Source organism: Phoenix dactylifera, unplaced genomic scaffold (genome assembly GCF_009389715.1).
Source record: "Phoenix dactylifera cultivar Barhee BC4 unplaced genomic scaffold, palm_55x_up_171113_PBpolish2nd_filt_p 000143F, whole genome shotgun sequence".
NCBI classification, from domain to species: Eukaryota; Viridiplantae; Streptophyta; class Magnoliopsida; order Arecales; family Arecaceae; genus Phoenix; species Phoenix dactylifera.
The window spans coordinates 419,742-436,989 of NW_024067698.1; the positions used below are offsets into that span (position 1 = coordinate 419,742).

Here is a 17,248-nt window from a genome sequence, read left to right on the forward strand (position 1 = left end):
GGGGGGAGAAAAAAAATCGAAGCCCGAGAGAACCCTCCCAGACCGGGTGGAAAGAAGTGAACAACACAGACAATTGAGAAAACTGATCCTCTGGATCTGATCCAAATATTCTCTCTGTCTTCTACACATACTCTCTTCCCTGCTCTCTCCACATATCTGCCCCCTCTGACTTAAGCATCGGAGGGCCGGCGCCGGGGAGCCCGGCCACCGGTTTTTCTTGCAGGACTTACGCCCCCCAGGAGGACGCCACCTGCCGGCACGCCATCGACCACTGCTCCTGCGGCGGAGCTCCGCCCTACAGGAGAACGCCAGTAGCCGGCGCATAGTCATCCACCGTCCCTGCGGCGGAGCCCCTCCTTCCCCGGCTTCGCGGCGGCCCCCGAGTCCAATTTCCAGCAACAGTTGGCGCTAGAGGAAGGGACCGAGTTCGCTGCCATGAAGCTAAGAAGCAAAGGGGCTTCCAACGCCTCTCGACGTCTTCCACCCAGTCCTGAGCATTCCGTCCGGAACTCACCACCTCCGGCCGAGTCAACCCCTCAGGTTCGGCCGGAGCAGTTTGATGCCCTGGTGCAACAAGTGCAAGCCTTGGCTACCGCTGTCCAAAACTTGCAACCCAGGGGCATCCCAACGGCACCGCCTCCTCCGGCTCCAGCTCAACCGGAGCCTCCTACAAGCGGACTTCCCCTTCGAGGTCAGGACTCCCAAGTCCAGGCCTCCCTCTGGAGAGAGCACCCAGCCAGAGGCTACGGAGGCTGGCCACAGCCTTCAGAAGCTAAGTCGGTTCCAGGGCAACCTGCGCTCGAACGAACCGCTGCAGCGATCCTCCAGAATGATGAACTCGACAAGAAGGTCGAGAAGCTGGAGCGCCAAATCCAGGCACTCCATGGCAGGAAATCGGGGCGTGATGACGACTTTGAGTTTACTATGAAGTCGCCCTTCTCCCCGGAGATTGAAGATGAACCGGTTCCGCTACGGTTCAAGATGCCCCAGGTGGAGCCCTACAACGGCAAGGCTGATCCCCTTGACCACCTGGAGAGTTACCGGGTCTTAATGGCCCTACAAGGAGCCTCGGAGGCCATGATGTGCAAAGCTTTCCCGGCGACACTCCGAGGACCAGCCCGGCTTTGGTTTACCGGGCTGAAGCCGAGTACTGTCTCTTCCTTTGAGCAGCTCGGCAGACAATTTGCTGGCAACTTTGCTGCCAGCCAACCCCAGCGGCGGACATCCGACTCCCTCCTAGACATTAAACAAAAGGAAGGAGAATCCTTCAAAGAGTACTTGGACCGATTCACCGCCGCAACATGGGAGGTCCGGGAGCTTGACCAGTCCATCGCAATGTCAGCACTAAAGACTGGAGCCCGGTCCTACAGATTCCTCTTCTCAATCGAGAAGAATTTCCCTGCGGACCTCACTGAGATGTTCGCTCGGGCGCGGAAGTATGCCAAGGCAGAAGAAGCCGTGGCGGTTAGGCGGGGCGGGACCAAGCAAAACCCCAAGAAGAGACGTCGCGAGGAGCGCGGCCAGCCCAGAAGCCCGTCTCCGCGACGAGCTAAGAATCCGCCCCGCCCGAAGAGTCTACCCCGGTTGAGAGGACCGCCACAGCAGAGGTCACCACCCCGCCCGAGGTTCCCACTGCAGGCCCGTGCACCAGAAGGGAGGTATGAAAAGTATACTCCCCTCAATGCTCCTCGGGCTGAAATCCTCATGGAGATTGAGAGTCGGGATTGCATCCAGCTCCCACCTCCGAAGCCAGACACCAGAATCTGGCGTGATCTCCGGAAGTATTGCCGTTTCCACCGGGATCACGGCCATGATACCGAAGATTGTTATCAGCTCCGAAATGAGATCGAAGCACTCATTCGCCGAGGGGTGCTCGATCGGTTTGTGCAAGGCCGGCGTGAAGGGAAGAAGCCAGCCGAAGGAGCAGCACAGCCTGAAGGTTCAAATGCCAACAGGCCCATCGCCGGCGTCATCAACACTATCCGAGGCGGGACCTCGGCTGGGGAAGCCTCAGGGGAAGAAGCCTCCTCGAAGCGCCCGCGCACCTCTGAAGCCATCTCCTTCTCAGATGACGATCTAGAGGGAGTCGAAATTCTCCATGATGATGCCATGGTCATCTCCATGATCATAAATAAATTTGATGTAAAACGCATCCTGGTTGATAATGGAAGCTCGGCGAATGTTTTGTATTTTGGTGCTTATTATAAAATGGGGATGACAAAAGAACAGCTACGGAGGATGAATGCTCCGCTAGTTGGATTCACTGGGGATTCAGTTCCAGTAGAGGACGAGATCGACCTTCTGGTCACAGCCGGGCTCGCCCCACGTGAAAGTACCGTGGATATGAGCTTCCTTGTAATACGCCTGCCCTCGGTTTACAACGCCATCCTCGGAAGGCCAGGACTCAACGCCCTCCGAGCAGTGGTCTCGACTCACCACCTGCTGATGCGATTCCCCGCCAGCCAGGAAGTCGGTGAAGTCCGAGGGGACCAAATGGTGGCAAGGCGATGCTACCTAGCGACCCACGAGGCAAGACGACCAGCCGAGGTGCCTGCCCCAACGACTGACCAGCCCTCAACTGAAGTTATGAAGGCATGGGTCAACCCCCAGAAAGAGCGGGTAGAGCCTGGTGAGTTGTTAATTCAAATTCCCTTACGAGAGAACTTTCCCGAGCTAACCGTGCAGGTCGGCTCTAGCCTTGACGAACACGAGAGGAGTCGCCTCGTCAACTTCCTGCGGGACAATATGGATGTCTTCGCATGGTCGCCTGCAGACATGCTGGGGATAGATCCGGAGGTCATGGTCCACCGGCTTCAGGTGAAGCCGACCTACAAGCCCGTGCGACAAAAGAAGCGAGGCGCCGCCCCTGAACGACAACGAGCAGCAGCCAAGGAGGTCGGCAAGCTCCTTGAAGCCGGCTTCATCCGGGAGATATCCTACCCGGAATGGCTCGCCAATGTGGTTCTCGTCAAGAAAGCTAGCGGGAAGTGGCGTATGTGCGTGGACTACACCGACCTGAATAAAGCCTGCCCGAAGGACAGCTTTCCACTTCCCAGCATCGACCAGCTCGTGGACTCCACCTCGGGTCACGAGCTGTTGGCATTCATGGACGCCTTTTCCGGATACAACCAGATCCGCATGACGCCAGAAGATGAGGAAAAGACAGCCTTCATCACCGACGGGGGAACCTACTGCTACAAAGTGATGCCGTTCGGCCTAAAAAATGCCGGGGCAACTTATCAAAGGCTGGTCAGCCGGATCTTCAAAGACCAAATAGGCCGAAACATGGAGGTCTACGTGGATGACATGCTGGTGAAAAGCAAGGCGGCACAAGACCACATAGCCGACCTCAATGAAGCATTCTCCACACTCCGAAAGTACCAGATGAAGCTCAACCCAGCTAAATGTGCATTCGGGGTCACCTCCGGCAAATTCCTCGGCTTCGTCATTACACAACGAGGAATTGAGGCCAATCCAGAGAAGATCCGAGCCCTCCAAGGGATGACGCCTCCCAGGACGGTCAAGGAGGTACAGCGGCTCACAGGCCGAGTGGCAGCCCTCGGGAGATTTATTTCCCGCTCGGCCGAACGCTGCCTTCCATTTTTTGCAGCCCTCAAGAAGCCATAGAACTTTTTATGGTCGGACGGGTGCCAGCAATCTTTTGAGGAGCTCAGGCATCTTCTGGCTTCCCCTCCCCTGCTCACGAAGCCTCAACAGGGTGAGCTCCTCTACTTGTATCTAGCTGTCTCCCCTGTAGCAGTAAGCTCGATCCTGGTCCGAGAGGAGGGGAAACTTCAGAAACCAGTGTATTACACCAGCCGGGTCTTAAGGGACGCTGAGACCCGATACTCCAAGCTTGAGAAGACCGCCTATGCTTTGGTCATCTCGGCTCGGAGGCTCCGACCCTACTTCCAAGCTCATACAGTGGCTGTGCTGACTGACTAGCCGGTCAAGCAGATCCTGCAGAGATCAGATCGTGCGGGTCGGATCACTAAATGGGCCATTGAGCTCGGGGAATTCGACATCGAGTACCGGCCCAGACCGGCGATCAAAGCACAAGCACTCGCAGACTTTATAGTCGAGTGCACCATACCGGATGAGGTCGAGCCTGAACCTGAGCCACCGCTGGAGCAGACCCCGAGTTTGACATGGACTCTACATGTCGATGGCTCTTCAAACTCGGGGGGTAGCGGAGCAGGATTTATTCTCACCAGCCCGGAGGGGGTGGTCGCCGAGCAGGCCCTGCGCCTCGAGTTTCCTGCTTCCAATAACATGGCGGAGTATGAAGCGCTCGTCGCCGGGCTAAAGCTAGCCAAAGAGCTAGGAGTGAAGGACTTGAAGGCCTTCAGTGATTCTCAGCTCGTCGTCAACCAAATTGTGGGCGACTTTGAAGCCAGAGACCCGACCATGCAGAAGTATCTCCAGAAGGTACGGGATCTCGCCTCGACCTTAGACTCTTTCCACATTCAACATATTGCCAGGTCGGAGAATCTCAGGGCCGACCAGCTATCAAAGCTGGCGTCCTCTCGCATGAGCGAGCTTTCCAAAGAGGCAGTACTGGAATATCTCCAAAAGCCCAGCACAGGCGAGCCCGAGCAGACCCTCTGCACCGAGCTCGAGCCAAGCTGGATGGATGAACTCATCAGCTATCTGCAAGACGAAACTCTCCCCGCTGATGAACGAGAGGCTCGCCGAATCAAGCGCCTCGCCACCCGGTACATACTATACGAGGGAAAGCTCTATCGGAGATCCTTCACCTCTCCCCTCCTCAGATGCCTTCGCCCAACGGAAGCTAATTATGCCCTGCGCGAAGTCCACGAAGGGATTTGTGGAAACCATCTGGGAGGGCGAGCATTGGCCCATAAAATTCTGCGCCAAGGATATTATTGGCCGACACTCCAGAAGGATGCTATGGATTTCGTCCAAAGATGTGACCGGTGCCAAAGGAACGCCAATGTTCAGCGCCGGCCCTCGGCTCCTTTGACTTCTATCAGCTCCCCTTGGCCCTTTGCCCAGTGGGGAATTGACATTCTAGGGCCATTTCCACTGGCCACCGGGCAAAGGAAGTTCCTGGTCGTCTCCATCGACTACTTCACAAAGTGGGTAGAAGCCGAGCCCCTCGCCCGGATCACCGAGCAGAAGCTGCGGAATTTCGTCTGGAAGTCCATCATTTGCAGATTCGGGCTTCCCCGCATCCTTATCTCTGACAACGGTCGCCAGTTCGACAACATCCATTTCAGATAGTTCTGCTCCGAGCTTGACATTGACCATCGCTTCACCTCAGTCGCGCACCCTCAAACAAACGGAGAAACCGAGGTAACAAATCGTACTATTTTGCAGGGTCTCAAAACCAGGCTCGACAAATCCAAAGGACAATGGGTCGAAGACCTATACAGTGTCCTGTGGGCTTACCGGACTACGTTCCGCGTCCCCACCGGCGAGACTCCCTTCAACCTAACATACGGGACGGAGGCCGTCATTCCACTAGAGATTGGGCTCCCCTCTCCAAGAGTCGAGCACCACGATGCCAGCTCCAACTCTTCGCAGCTCAGAGGCAACCTCGACCTGTTCGAGGAAACAAGGGAGGTCGCCCGAGTGCGTATGGCGAGGTACCAGCAAAAGACAACTCAGTACTACAACGCCAGGGTCAAAGTCAAATCTTTCAGACCAGGGGACCTTGTCCTAAGAATAGCTGAAACCTCCCGACCAACTGAGCAAGGGAAGCTGGCCCCGAATTGGGAAGGACCATACCGAGTCACGCGCATTCGCCGACCCGGAACTTATCAATTGGAGTCTCTAGATGGGACTCCCATTCCGCGGAGCTGGAGTTCTGAAAATCTCCGCGTGTACCACCAGTAGAACCCTAAGGGATTCCCCATTATTCAACCATTGAATTTCATTTTGTGAATTTCATTTCACAATAAACTGATGGTTTGCGAACCTATTCCGAGCTCACCAATTTTCCTGATTATCTCATGGCATCAGGTTTATTCTTCTTCCTTGACCACGGTTGGGATGCCCCGATGCCTCGGGATGATGGAGTACCTGCGTGGACTCCCTGAAGATGTCCGTGAGATTCGTGGTGCGCTCTCCATCAACCAACGAGCTCGGCTCGTTCTTCTACCCTGGCCACGGTCAGGATGCCCCGAGACGTCGGGAGGCCCCGGTTACCGGGAAGCTCGAGACGTCGAGATATGAGTAGCGGTCCTCTCTGACCGGACGAGCTCGGCTCGTGCTCCATCGATTATTAAGTAGCGGTCCTCTCTGACCGGACGAGCTCGGCTCGTGCTCCATCGATTATTGAGTAGCGGTCCTCTCTGACCGGACGAGCTCGGCTCGTGCTCCATCGACTATTGAGTAGCGGTCCTCTCTGACCGGACGAGCTCGGCTCGTGCTCCATCGATTATTGAGTAGCGGTCCTCCCTGACCGGAAAGCTCGGCTCGTGCTCCATCTACTGAGTAGCGGTCCTCTCTGACCGGACGAGCTCGGCTCGTGCTCCATCGACTATTGAGTAGCGGTCCTCTCTGACCGGACGAGCTCGGCTCGTGCTCCCACCCCGACCTCGGCCGGGATGCCTCGAGACGTCGAGATGCCCCGGTTCATCGGGATGCCCCGATACGTTGGGATGTGGTCTTTATTGGCCAAACGAGCTCGGCTCGTTCTCTACCAGCTTCAGCCAACGAGCTCGGCTCGTTCTCCATCGCCGGATTTCTCTGCCGACGTCCCCAAAGAATGGAGTCCGAGCAGAGAAGCGTCTTTAGTCGCCTCGGCGCCAGGACGCACACGGTACAAGGTACCCATTTACTTAACGTTAATGTCTCTATATCTATTCTATTTTTGGATTTCTCTGCCGACGTCCCCAAAGAATGGAGTCCGAGCAGAGAAGCGTCTTTAGTCGCCTCGGCGCCAGGACGCACACAGTACAAGGTACCCATTTACTTAATGTTAATGTCTCTATATCTATTCTATTTTTGGATTTCTCTGCCGACGTCCCCAAAGAATGGAGTCTGAGCAGAGAAGCGTCTTTAGTCGCCTCGGCGCCAGGACGCACACGGTACAAGGTACCCATTTACTTAACGTTAATGTCTCTATATCTATTCTATTTTTGGATTTCTCTGCCGACGTCCCCAAAGAATGGAGTCTGAGCAGAGAAGCGTCTTTAGTCGCCTCGGCGCCAGGACGCACACGGTACAAGGTACCCATTTACTTAACGTTAATGTCTCTATATCTATTCTATTTTTGGATTTCTCTGCCGACGTCCCCAAAGAATGGAGTCCGAGCAGAGAAGCGTCTTTAGTCGCCTCGGCGCCAGGACGCACACGGTACAAGGTACCCATTTACTTAACGTTAATGTCTCTATATTTATTCTATTTTTGGATTTCTCTGCCGAAGTCCCCAAAGAATGGAGTCCGAGCAGAGAAGCGTCGTCAGTCGCCTAGGCGCAAGGACGCACACGGTACAAGGTACCCATTTATTTAATGTTTCTACATTATCTATTCTGTTCTTGGATTTTTCTTTGCCGATGTCCTCAAAGAACGGACACCGAGCAGAGGAGCGTCTTCAATCGCCTCGGCGAAGGAATGCTCATGACACCAGTACATTATTATACTAAGTCCGGTGAATTCCCGTCACGAGCTGACAAGCATTCGACCCATTCGTTGGAAATGAATCTGGTCCGCCCCGGCAACGCGAGGATCGAAGTTCACTAACTTCGCAAAAATTTAATTTCCTAGAGACCGCCTTAGGGCTCGGTCGAATTCTGGACTGAGCTCGGAAAGACTCTCCGAGCCCAAATCCTTGGTATAAGCACAAGCGTTGCTATACCACTGGATTGAAGGACCGAGCAATGGAGCTCGGCAAGCCAAACTCAAATTCAAACCCTGTGGCAGGTAAAGCTCAGGCCCTAGAGCCCATATCCTCGGACCTAAAACGGATTCGAGCAGAGAAACTTGGACTACGATAGACGAGTTTCTAAAAAAAAAATGTATATTCATTTCAAAAAGGCCCGTAGGCTAAATACAAAATTCGGGTTCGGCCCTTACAAGTACGGGAGGCCATCCCGAATTTACAAAACAAAACAAAATTACACTCTAAGGCCCGAGCCCGACCACTTCGGCTTCGGCAGTGTCAGGAGCAACGGGCTCAGCAGTCAGGACCTCCTCGGCCTCGGCAGCGATGGAAGTAGCCTCGGGGGCGGCTTCGGTCGCCTCGGCCTCCGGAGCATCCGCCTCCGCATCCGGCCTTTCGACCCCTGCTCCCGGTTGGAGCAAGTTCACGTCAAAATCCGGGAGGAGCCGCCGCAATTGATTGCGGAAATCCCGGAAGCCCTGGATCAGCCCATTCACGCCCTCCTCTTCCAGGAGGTCGCGGAACTCCTCCGACTCGCGAAAGAGCGCCACCGCGCTCTGAGCTTGCTCCCGAGCCTCGAGCTCCCGAGCCTCGTGGTAGGTAGCCTTCTTCTCGAGGGTTTTTATTTCCCGCTCGAGCTCCGAATGTCGGAGGCGGGCATTCCCCACCTCCTGCTCGCGGGAGGCCAGCGCCTGCTCGACTTCGGCCAATCGAGCCTCAGCAGCGCGCAGCTCGGACCTCGCCAACGCATGCGCGCCCTTTCCCTCATCGAGCTCAGTGGTAAGAGCTCGAATTCTTCCCTCGGATGCTCCGACCTTTTCTTGGAGCACCTGTCGTTCGGCCTCAGAGGCCTGGTACTTCGCTTCGGAGGCTTGGTACTTCACCTCGGCGGCCGTGTACCTCGTCTGGGCCTCGTCATACCCGCACTGGCACCTCCGGGCCTTCTCCTGGTACTCTTGTACTAGGTGCATCAGCATCTCCGTCTCGTGCAAATGCTGTAAAAGAGACGAAAAGAAAAACATAAGGCGCCACTAGTAGAAAATCTATACAAATTACACAGGTGGAGAATTTTACTTACCCGGACGGCGTTGCAGCGGGTAAAGTCCATGAAAGCATTGTAGCTCATGGACTGCATCGCGGCCCGGTCGGCCGGGAGCAGCGCGACCCGGAAGATCTCACGCGCTACTCGAGGGTTTTCGAGGGCCGAATCACCCTCGAATACTGACCAGGTGGGTGCAAGGGGCACCCGTTCCCCCGAGCCCGATGGGCCCGGAAGGCCAGCATCGGCTGGCCTAGGCGGAACCGACCCCGAGGCTCCCTGACTACTCTCTGGCTCGGAGCTAGGGGGCTGGGATCGCACAAGCGGCCGATCTGACCGCCGCACAACTATAGCGGGGCGTGCAAGCACGGGACCCGCGGAACTCCTCCCCTGGTCGGCAACTGAAGCGTCCTGCCGACCAGGAATCTGCGCTAAAGGCGCTGGGCATGGGGGCGCCACCGAGGCTCCTCTGGAGCCCGAGCCCCCGGAATCCGCGCCCTCCCTCCGACCAGCTTTGGGGCGCGCGGGCTGAGAAGGGCCCGCCTCGGAGTGAGCGGGGCGAGAAGAACCCGCCTCGGCCACCGCTGCCGCCGGGGGCGCCGGGGGCGCTGAGGTCGCCGAGACCTTCTGTTTCTTCCTCGGCTCGGTGGGCTCGCCCGAGAGCTCGGCTGCCCTCTTTTGGAAGCGGGCGTAGAGGACTTCGCTTTTCGTCACCATCTTTGCGATATCTGCAGAGGCAAAAAGGATTAGAACATTAGAACAGTAAGGAAATAAATACACCTTGAAATTACTTACCATGGGGACGCGCCGAGCTCAAGCCCACGTTTACCAAAGCGTCCTCACATATGAGGCCGTTCAGTAAGATGCCGTCCCCGAGGCTGCGGATGGCGTCGAAGATCCCCTGCTCACGCGGAGAAAGTCTGGGAGGTTTGTTGATGGACTTGAGCTGAGCCGGTCCCCACCGGGGGTCAAACCCCCAGGACTGTGCAGAACCAAGGAAGAAGAATTTCTCCTTCCAGCCATGAATGGATGAGGGGGCACCATGAAAGAGTGGCCGACCCACCCGAAGGGCGATGTACATCCACTCTCCATCTCCCGGATTCGACTTAAAAATAAAAAGTCGCCGGAAGACGTTGACAGAAGTCGGAATCCCCTGCAGTAAACACAGGGATAGAAAACCGACCACCGTCCTCCAGGCGTTCGGAGTGAGTTGCGCCGGAACCAACTGGCACACCGTTAGCAACTCATTCACGAAGCCGTGAAGAGGAAATCGGAGGCCGGCCCAGAGCGATTCCAGATGCACTCCGATCCGGCCTACCGGAGGATCGGTTATCCGGTCCCTCCGCCTGGCGGGCTCCAAACGGAACTCGTGAAGAGGGAAGAACCACTCTTCGGCCATTTCGACCTCCAGGACGCTCATGGTGGACTCGACCTCACTGGGAAGAGAACCCATTGCAAGAGAAAAAGAAATCAAAAAAAAAGAGGGGGGACCTGAGAAAGATGCCGGAAAGAAGGGACTTCGGTCTGAGGAAGACTGGAAGAATAGAAAGCTGGAAGCAGAAAACAATAGGAAGAGGACAGAGGGCCAGGGGAGAGTTTAAATAGACCTCCCCAACGGCCCGGATCAGCGAAAAAAAATGCTGTATCCTGTTTAGATGACGACGCGTGTCGGTCCAAGAGACAGAACGACGCATTTAATTAGGGCTAGCGCTTCGGACGCCGAAGCGCCCCATCGGATCGTGCGGCCCCATCATGAGCCCACGACGCGAGGACGCTTCGCAAAAAGCGTCCCAATAATGAGACTTTTCGGGAAGGAAGAGACGCCGCCTATTAAAGACATCTCGAAGCGCTCGATAATTCAAAATGTGCAATAAATTAGGATTTTCGGAATCCGTAATGACCCAACTGAAGCTACTTCCCACGCTCCAGCTGGTAGCTAACTGGAACTCGGAAGTCGGGGGTAGTGTTGGGGGAAAAACCCCAAGTCATGCCGTCACGGAGGCGCTCGGCCAAAGGGCGCCGGCCAGAAAGGCGCTCGGCCAAAGAGTGCCGACCGGAAAGGCGCTCGACCGAAGAGTGCCGACCAGCAGGGTGCTCGGCTAGAGAGTACCGACCAGAGAGAGCGCCAAGAAGAGGCGCCCAACCAAAATGACCAAGTAGGGATGCTCGGCCAGAAAGGCGCTCGACCGAAGAGTGCCGATCAGCAGGGTGCCCGGCTAGAGAACGCCGACCAGAGAAAGCGCTTGCCTAAAGAGCGCCGACCAGGAAACCAACCAAAGAGCGCAAGACGCTCGCCCAAAGGGCGCCGAGCAGAAGTACTATGAAGCAACCCCGCCACAGGGCGCCCCATTGGGCGACCAGCTCGGCTCGGCACCCCTGCCGAGCCGATTGCCTTGGACCAAATGTTCAACTTCCGTCTAACCCTCTAAGCCTGAGGGACCTGACAACTCCACTATAACCTGCCGCTATCTCCAAGCCATCAAGGCATAAGATCTCCGCAGGTATTCGGCACGACCTGCCATTAATGCATGAGACCCCCTCGAGTCTCCGATGCACTCAGTCATTTAATGAACACGGCTCAAGGCGATCTCCGGATCACCGAACCACCAAAGCGTATGGCTTTTCCTGACCGCCGGTTCACTCGGTAATAAATACACTTACCATCCACGGACCCCAGGCCTACCACGGCCGGCGGTTCAACCACCCCAACAGGTCCGATCGACCGTGACAACTCCCTGGTTCCGGTCTGATTCGGCCTTATTTTCCACCACGCCATTAATGGGCCAAATCGTGCCCAATTATTACAAAACAGGACAAACCTCCTGTCACCTCCCAGGTAACAAAAATCCTCCTATAAAAGGAAACCTAGGGGGAAAAGGGAGGGGAGGAGAAAAAAAACCGAAGCCCGAGAGAACCCTCCCAGACCGGGTGGAAAGAAGTGAACAACACAGACAATTGAGAAAACTGATCCTCTGGATCTGATCCAAATATTCTCTCTGTCTTCTACACATACTCTCTTCCCTGCTCTCTCCACATATCTGCCCCCTCTGACTTAAGCATCGGAGGGCCGGCGCCGGGGAGCCCGGCCACCGGTTTTTCTTGCAGGACTTACGCCCCCCAGGAGGACGCCACCTGCCGGCACGCCATCGACCACCGCTCCTGCGGCGGAGCTCCGCCCTACAGGAGAACGCCAGTAGCCGGCGCATAGTCATCCACCGTCCCTGCGGCGGAGCCCCTCCTTCCCCGGCTTCGCGGCGGCCCCCGGGTCCAATTTCCAGCAACAAGTGTTAAACAGATAATTATTGAACCTGAATTAATGTAGAGTAGTCTTTATAAAGACAGGGAAATTTGTTTCTCAAAAAACTCAATCTTCAGGTTTATGACCTATAGTTTTTTTCTAAAACAAGTTTTATGCCAAGCAACCAAACAAGCGTGTTCCAAAACTCATTTTTTAGGATATTCTTGAACTGGTTTTAGTAAAACCTGACAACCAAACAGCCCATAAATCCCTTTATTGTTAAGCAGGGAATGCCTCTAAAGGACAGAATTTCAATTACTATATCTTATCCAAGGTTCACCATACCGGTGCATACCGCTCCTGTACAAGGTATACCACACCATACCGGTACTGAACTAAAACTCGATACCGGAGGCGTATTGAGTCTCGGTACGCCGAACCAATCCCAGAACTAGGTGTACTGACATTGTATCAGCATGGCATCGGTGTGTGCTCTGGTGAACCTACACTTATCCAAACAACAACTCAACAGTTTATAATCTCAAGCATCTGCTAATTGGACAGCAGCTATGTTCGTAAAACTTTTGGACGTCAGATGGCAGAAGCACAAATCCTCAAAATTTTAGTAGCTCTCACATAAGAAGGATTTATTTGATTAAGTTATATGACAACTAGCTGGTATCTAGTGATTCTTTAAAAAAAAAAAAAACTAATTTTATATGGGTAAGTAGTTGATGGAATTAGTATCCAGCTTAGAAAGGGCTGCCGACAACAACAAATAAAAGGTAGAACCTATGCTTAATGCAATCTCAAACTCCACAAGTTGATAAAAGATTGTTATTTGGAGGATTTATTTGTCTTGTATCTAGATAAGAAGTAAAGTCACACTGAAATTATGGAGCCAAATAGACATGTTAGCAACCAGAGGTAGGAACAAATGAAAGAATGAGAGGTTAGACAGGTGGGAGCAAGAGGAGATTAAAGATTCCATATCAAGAAAAAACACCTGTACTTAGGTGACTTAAAAGTAAGATATCTTTAAACATAATCAGCAATAAATTTGGCAGTGAAGTTCCAGTTAGAGTACTATTTCTAACCCTATATAATTCAGATGAGTCCAGGTAGAGTTGATTCACGGCAACTTTGAGTTGAATCTTTGACCAGAATTTCAAATAAATACCAGAACAAATGCATCCATGTTGCCTAACATATACATAGAAACACCATCCTCAGACCCTCACTAAATGCACAACTAGATCTGTAGAGTACTGGAGAATGTAAACAAACAAATCAAGTGGGATAACTTGTCTTTCTAACTTATAGAACTATAATCAGGTACATTCTCTTGTCTAACAACTTCTACTGAATCAAAGTGTATGGCAAGGCAAATTGTCTCTTTCCACGAATTACATTTTGTGTATCATCTTCTTATTCTCACAATTTACACAGAGGATCACCACAAACAGTATGTATAGCTTCTTGCCAGATTTTTGACAATCTTTAAGAGAAAAGAAATATTTCCAAAAGAGAACGGAAAATAATTTCAATTCATTTCAGCAGCAGAAACACCCGTATATATGTTTGTTCCCTTTTTTCGCGAGTGGCCAGTATCAACAGGAGATAAAACTAAATTACAAATTGATTCTATATGACCATCTTGAAACTAAAGAAGATAGAGAAAAGACTCCTAAAACTATTCAGAAGTCTATATAGATGCATCTACCAACAGATGGAGCATAAACCATGCTATTTATGGTTGGAATAATCCAACTAACTATATCCATGCCATTATCTGCAGGACACCAGTACATAAATCATAAATAATCCGGATGTACTAATACATAAATGTTTCAGTAACATCAGAGAAGGCATTCTGTTAAGGGCCTTGGCAGTACATAACAATCCAATTATGTGATTCAAATTATAAGCTCTGCAAGACTCTACCTTCTCAAATTCAGATGCCCAACCATCAGCACCATGTAGTTCTTCAAAAGAATAAGCCCAAGCCTCAGGGTCACCATGCTCCCTTTGTTGATTAAATTCAGTAACCCATCTATCTGCAGAATTAGGCATCCCAGATTTCAAGGCACTTTGAGACTTATTCCAATGCTCTTCTAACTCTGGAAAAGGATCATGCATGGGACCTCTAATTTGACGGTCACCATCGATATCCAGAGAGTGCAGCAATGCATTTACCTGAGACAGGCATTGATTAAATATAAGATCAGAAAAATTAAAAAAAGAAGGCACAGAACTTGATGGACTGTAGCAATTAACATAGTAATGAAGTGCAAAAAGGAAATAGATGAATATAAAAAAGTTGACTTCATCTAAACAATTTGAGGTAGCACAAAGAGGAAAAAGGTGGCCTTTTTTTTGGTAAGAGAAAAACAAGGACTTCTTATTGTTGCCACTAATTACATTCTAAGGCATGGTTCAGTTAGGAATATGAACATATAACGAAGTAGATATTGAAGAGCATTAAATATGGGCACACACTTCAGACTGATCAACTTAACCAACCTGGAAATTTTCAATGCAACCCACAAAACTAAAAGCAATGACTTTGATAAATATCATGCATAACAAATAAGAGACTCGAGCCAACCTGTGCGCTGATGTACTCTTCGCTTTTATCCACAAAAATATGCCTAGCCATTATGCAGCTACGATCACGTATGCATTGTTTGTCACCTTCAGACAACCCAAGAACTGGCAGCACTGCTGGACGGAATGGAATACCTGCACGACCACTGTCCACAAAGGAATGCAAGAAACTGGACAATACTCTCTGTGGTGGTCCTACAAAGAGAAAAGGTGATATAAATCATGTTGATGTTTAAAGAACTAGTATGCTTCTGCACTTCTCTTCCAATATGTAATCAATAAGGTTTTATCATACTTCTAGAAGCTTTACACCAAGACTTCCTGCATCATGATAGGATGAAAATTGTGGCTGAAACAGAACAGATATAATCTGACAATATCCATCTCCAATATATGGCAATTGTAGGATATGGATATGTATTTGTATATCCAGTCCATATATAGATATGTAGCGATTTTTTCCCCCAAGATCTGGAATTCTGGATACAGATACATACATACATACATACATATATATATATATATATATATATATATATATATATATATATATATATATATATATATATATATATATATATATATATATATATATATATATATATATATTAGATAGGATTACAGATTATCCAGATACTAGAACACATATAACGATACAAAATGCAACATATCACAAAATAGCTTTTCCTTATACTGACGACATATGTAGAATTTATTTCCAGTTAGAAGATTAGTTATGTATATTACTTCCCAATAGATCTGTTTTTATCATATTTGACATATTTAACTCATTTATTTTTTCTGAAACAGATATAGGACAGCAAGTGCAGCAATTAACCAATCTCTATCCAATATTTGTTATTGAAGAAAACAGTGACACTACTTGTATTCAATTTTTTCCTGTACATAAAATATGAATATATGGATATTACTGATTTCGATCTGTATCCATATATGTGCAGAATAAAAATGTATATACTTTAGCTGTCTACTTGATGTGCATGTTTATATTCATAAACAAAAATGGATATGGTTATGGATATATCAACATCATCCTTAAATGATTAAAAAAATCTCTAGTCAATAGAAAAATGTGCAATGACAAGTATATGCATTGAAAAAAAGTACAATAATATATCCAACAAGCTCTTGTGTAGTACTCCTGATTCAGTTTCTTAACACATGGGATTGGACTCTGGCTTCAATCTCATTTTCATATATATATATATATATTGGTATTCCTACCAGTACCATTAGTTCACTAGAAAATAAATTTTCAATGAAGTACCTTATTGAAGTAATTTGGTGATTGATTCTATTATGCCTTTAAACTAGAATTTTCTTGGGCTACAAGGTAAATAAATTTCTGATAAAGCACATTGGTATTCCACAGGGTATCATGAGTTAATGAGAAAAATATTTGGATACAATTTTGGAGTGCTCAGTTAACAATTTAGCAAAGTTCAGGAGTACAATTCTTTAGATGCAGAACAAGATTACCAATGTCACTATATTATTTAATCTTGACTAGTCTCGCTATTTTTTCTTCAACTTTTAATATTGCAAATTGCAATTGTGAGAAATCATCTTCAAGGGGAGGTCCATTTACTTCGAATTGTTAGGTAGGTGGTTGTGCTTTCATGACCCAAGTAGTATGTTCCTTTGGATAGACAGAGGAAGCATTCCTTGGATTGTCAGGTAAGTGGCTTTTCTATTGTCATGGTAGTAGTAGAAAAGTAGGTTTCTTTTGGGAAAGGTGATGAAATTTTGACATTTTTAGAAAATAATTGATCTCATTCAGACAATTCCTCCCAATAGAAAGCTTCCTGGAGAGCAAGGATTAAGTACCATGGTGCCAAGCCCACATAAATCACAAACTGGCACAATTGTGGCCACACACCATGACTAATGGAAAAAGAAATGGGCTTGTGTTGATTTCTATCAGCTGATGCTGATCTGTGCCAATCCAGCATGCATCATCACAGACTACAGGCCAGCAGGGATTGGTGCTCAGGATGCAAAGATACACCCCTCTACACCATGTATGCAGTAACCCAATACAATATGTATTATGCAATAGATAGTGGTAGGGTACATTAATCCTTGACAGACAGCTTAAAGGTTACTAGTGTGATAGTTTACTTTAAAGTGGGCCAGAAGGAATAGTGTGTTCTTGTCAGATGTAACATGGCCTTACTCCTTTAGAAGTTTCAAAGCTAGATCTTTCAAGTTCATAGTTGTTACTACAATTAGGGATTAAATTGATAACAAGATCTGGTATCCTTGAGTTTCTACAAGATTTTGACTACAACCTGCCTCTTTCTTGAATCGAAGGACCCTTTTCAACATTGGAAAACTTGCCCAAAACATCTAATTCCATTAAAGATCCACCCATTCATCTAGATTATCATTTAGAGAAGATCCAATCTTGTGGCCACTTAATGCAGAAAAATGTTCTGCAAATCATATGAATGTACGAATAAGTAATTTCTCGATTGCTACTCCTTATGCCCTT

The 17,248-nt window shown here is 49.8% G+C and overlaps 1 protein-coding gene across 1 annotated transcript in view; it reads right to left on the bottom strand.

Moving 5' to 3' along the window:
- LOC103712013 (peroxisome biogenesis protein 5-like) overlaps positions 1–17,248 on the bottom strand; it is a 39,165-nt gene that overhangs the window by 16,131 nt on the left and 5,786 nt on the right. The window contains exons 4-5 of the mRNA XM_039116862.1: positions 14,735–14,928; positions 14,071–14,322 (exon numbers count right to left, since the gene is read on the bottom strand). Of these exons, the coding sequence (XP_038972790.1) occupies positions 14,071–14,322; positions 14,735–14,928 (446 nt within the window). The remainder of the gene's footprint in view (positions 1–14,070; positions 14,323–14,734; positions 14,929–17,248) is intronic.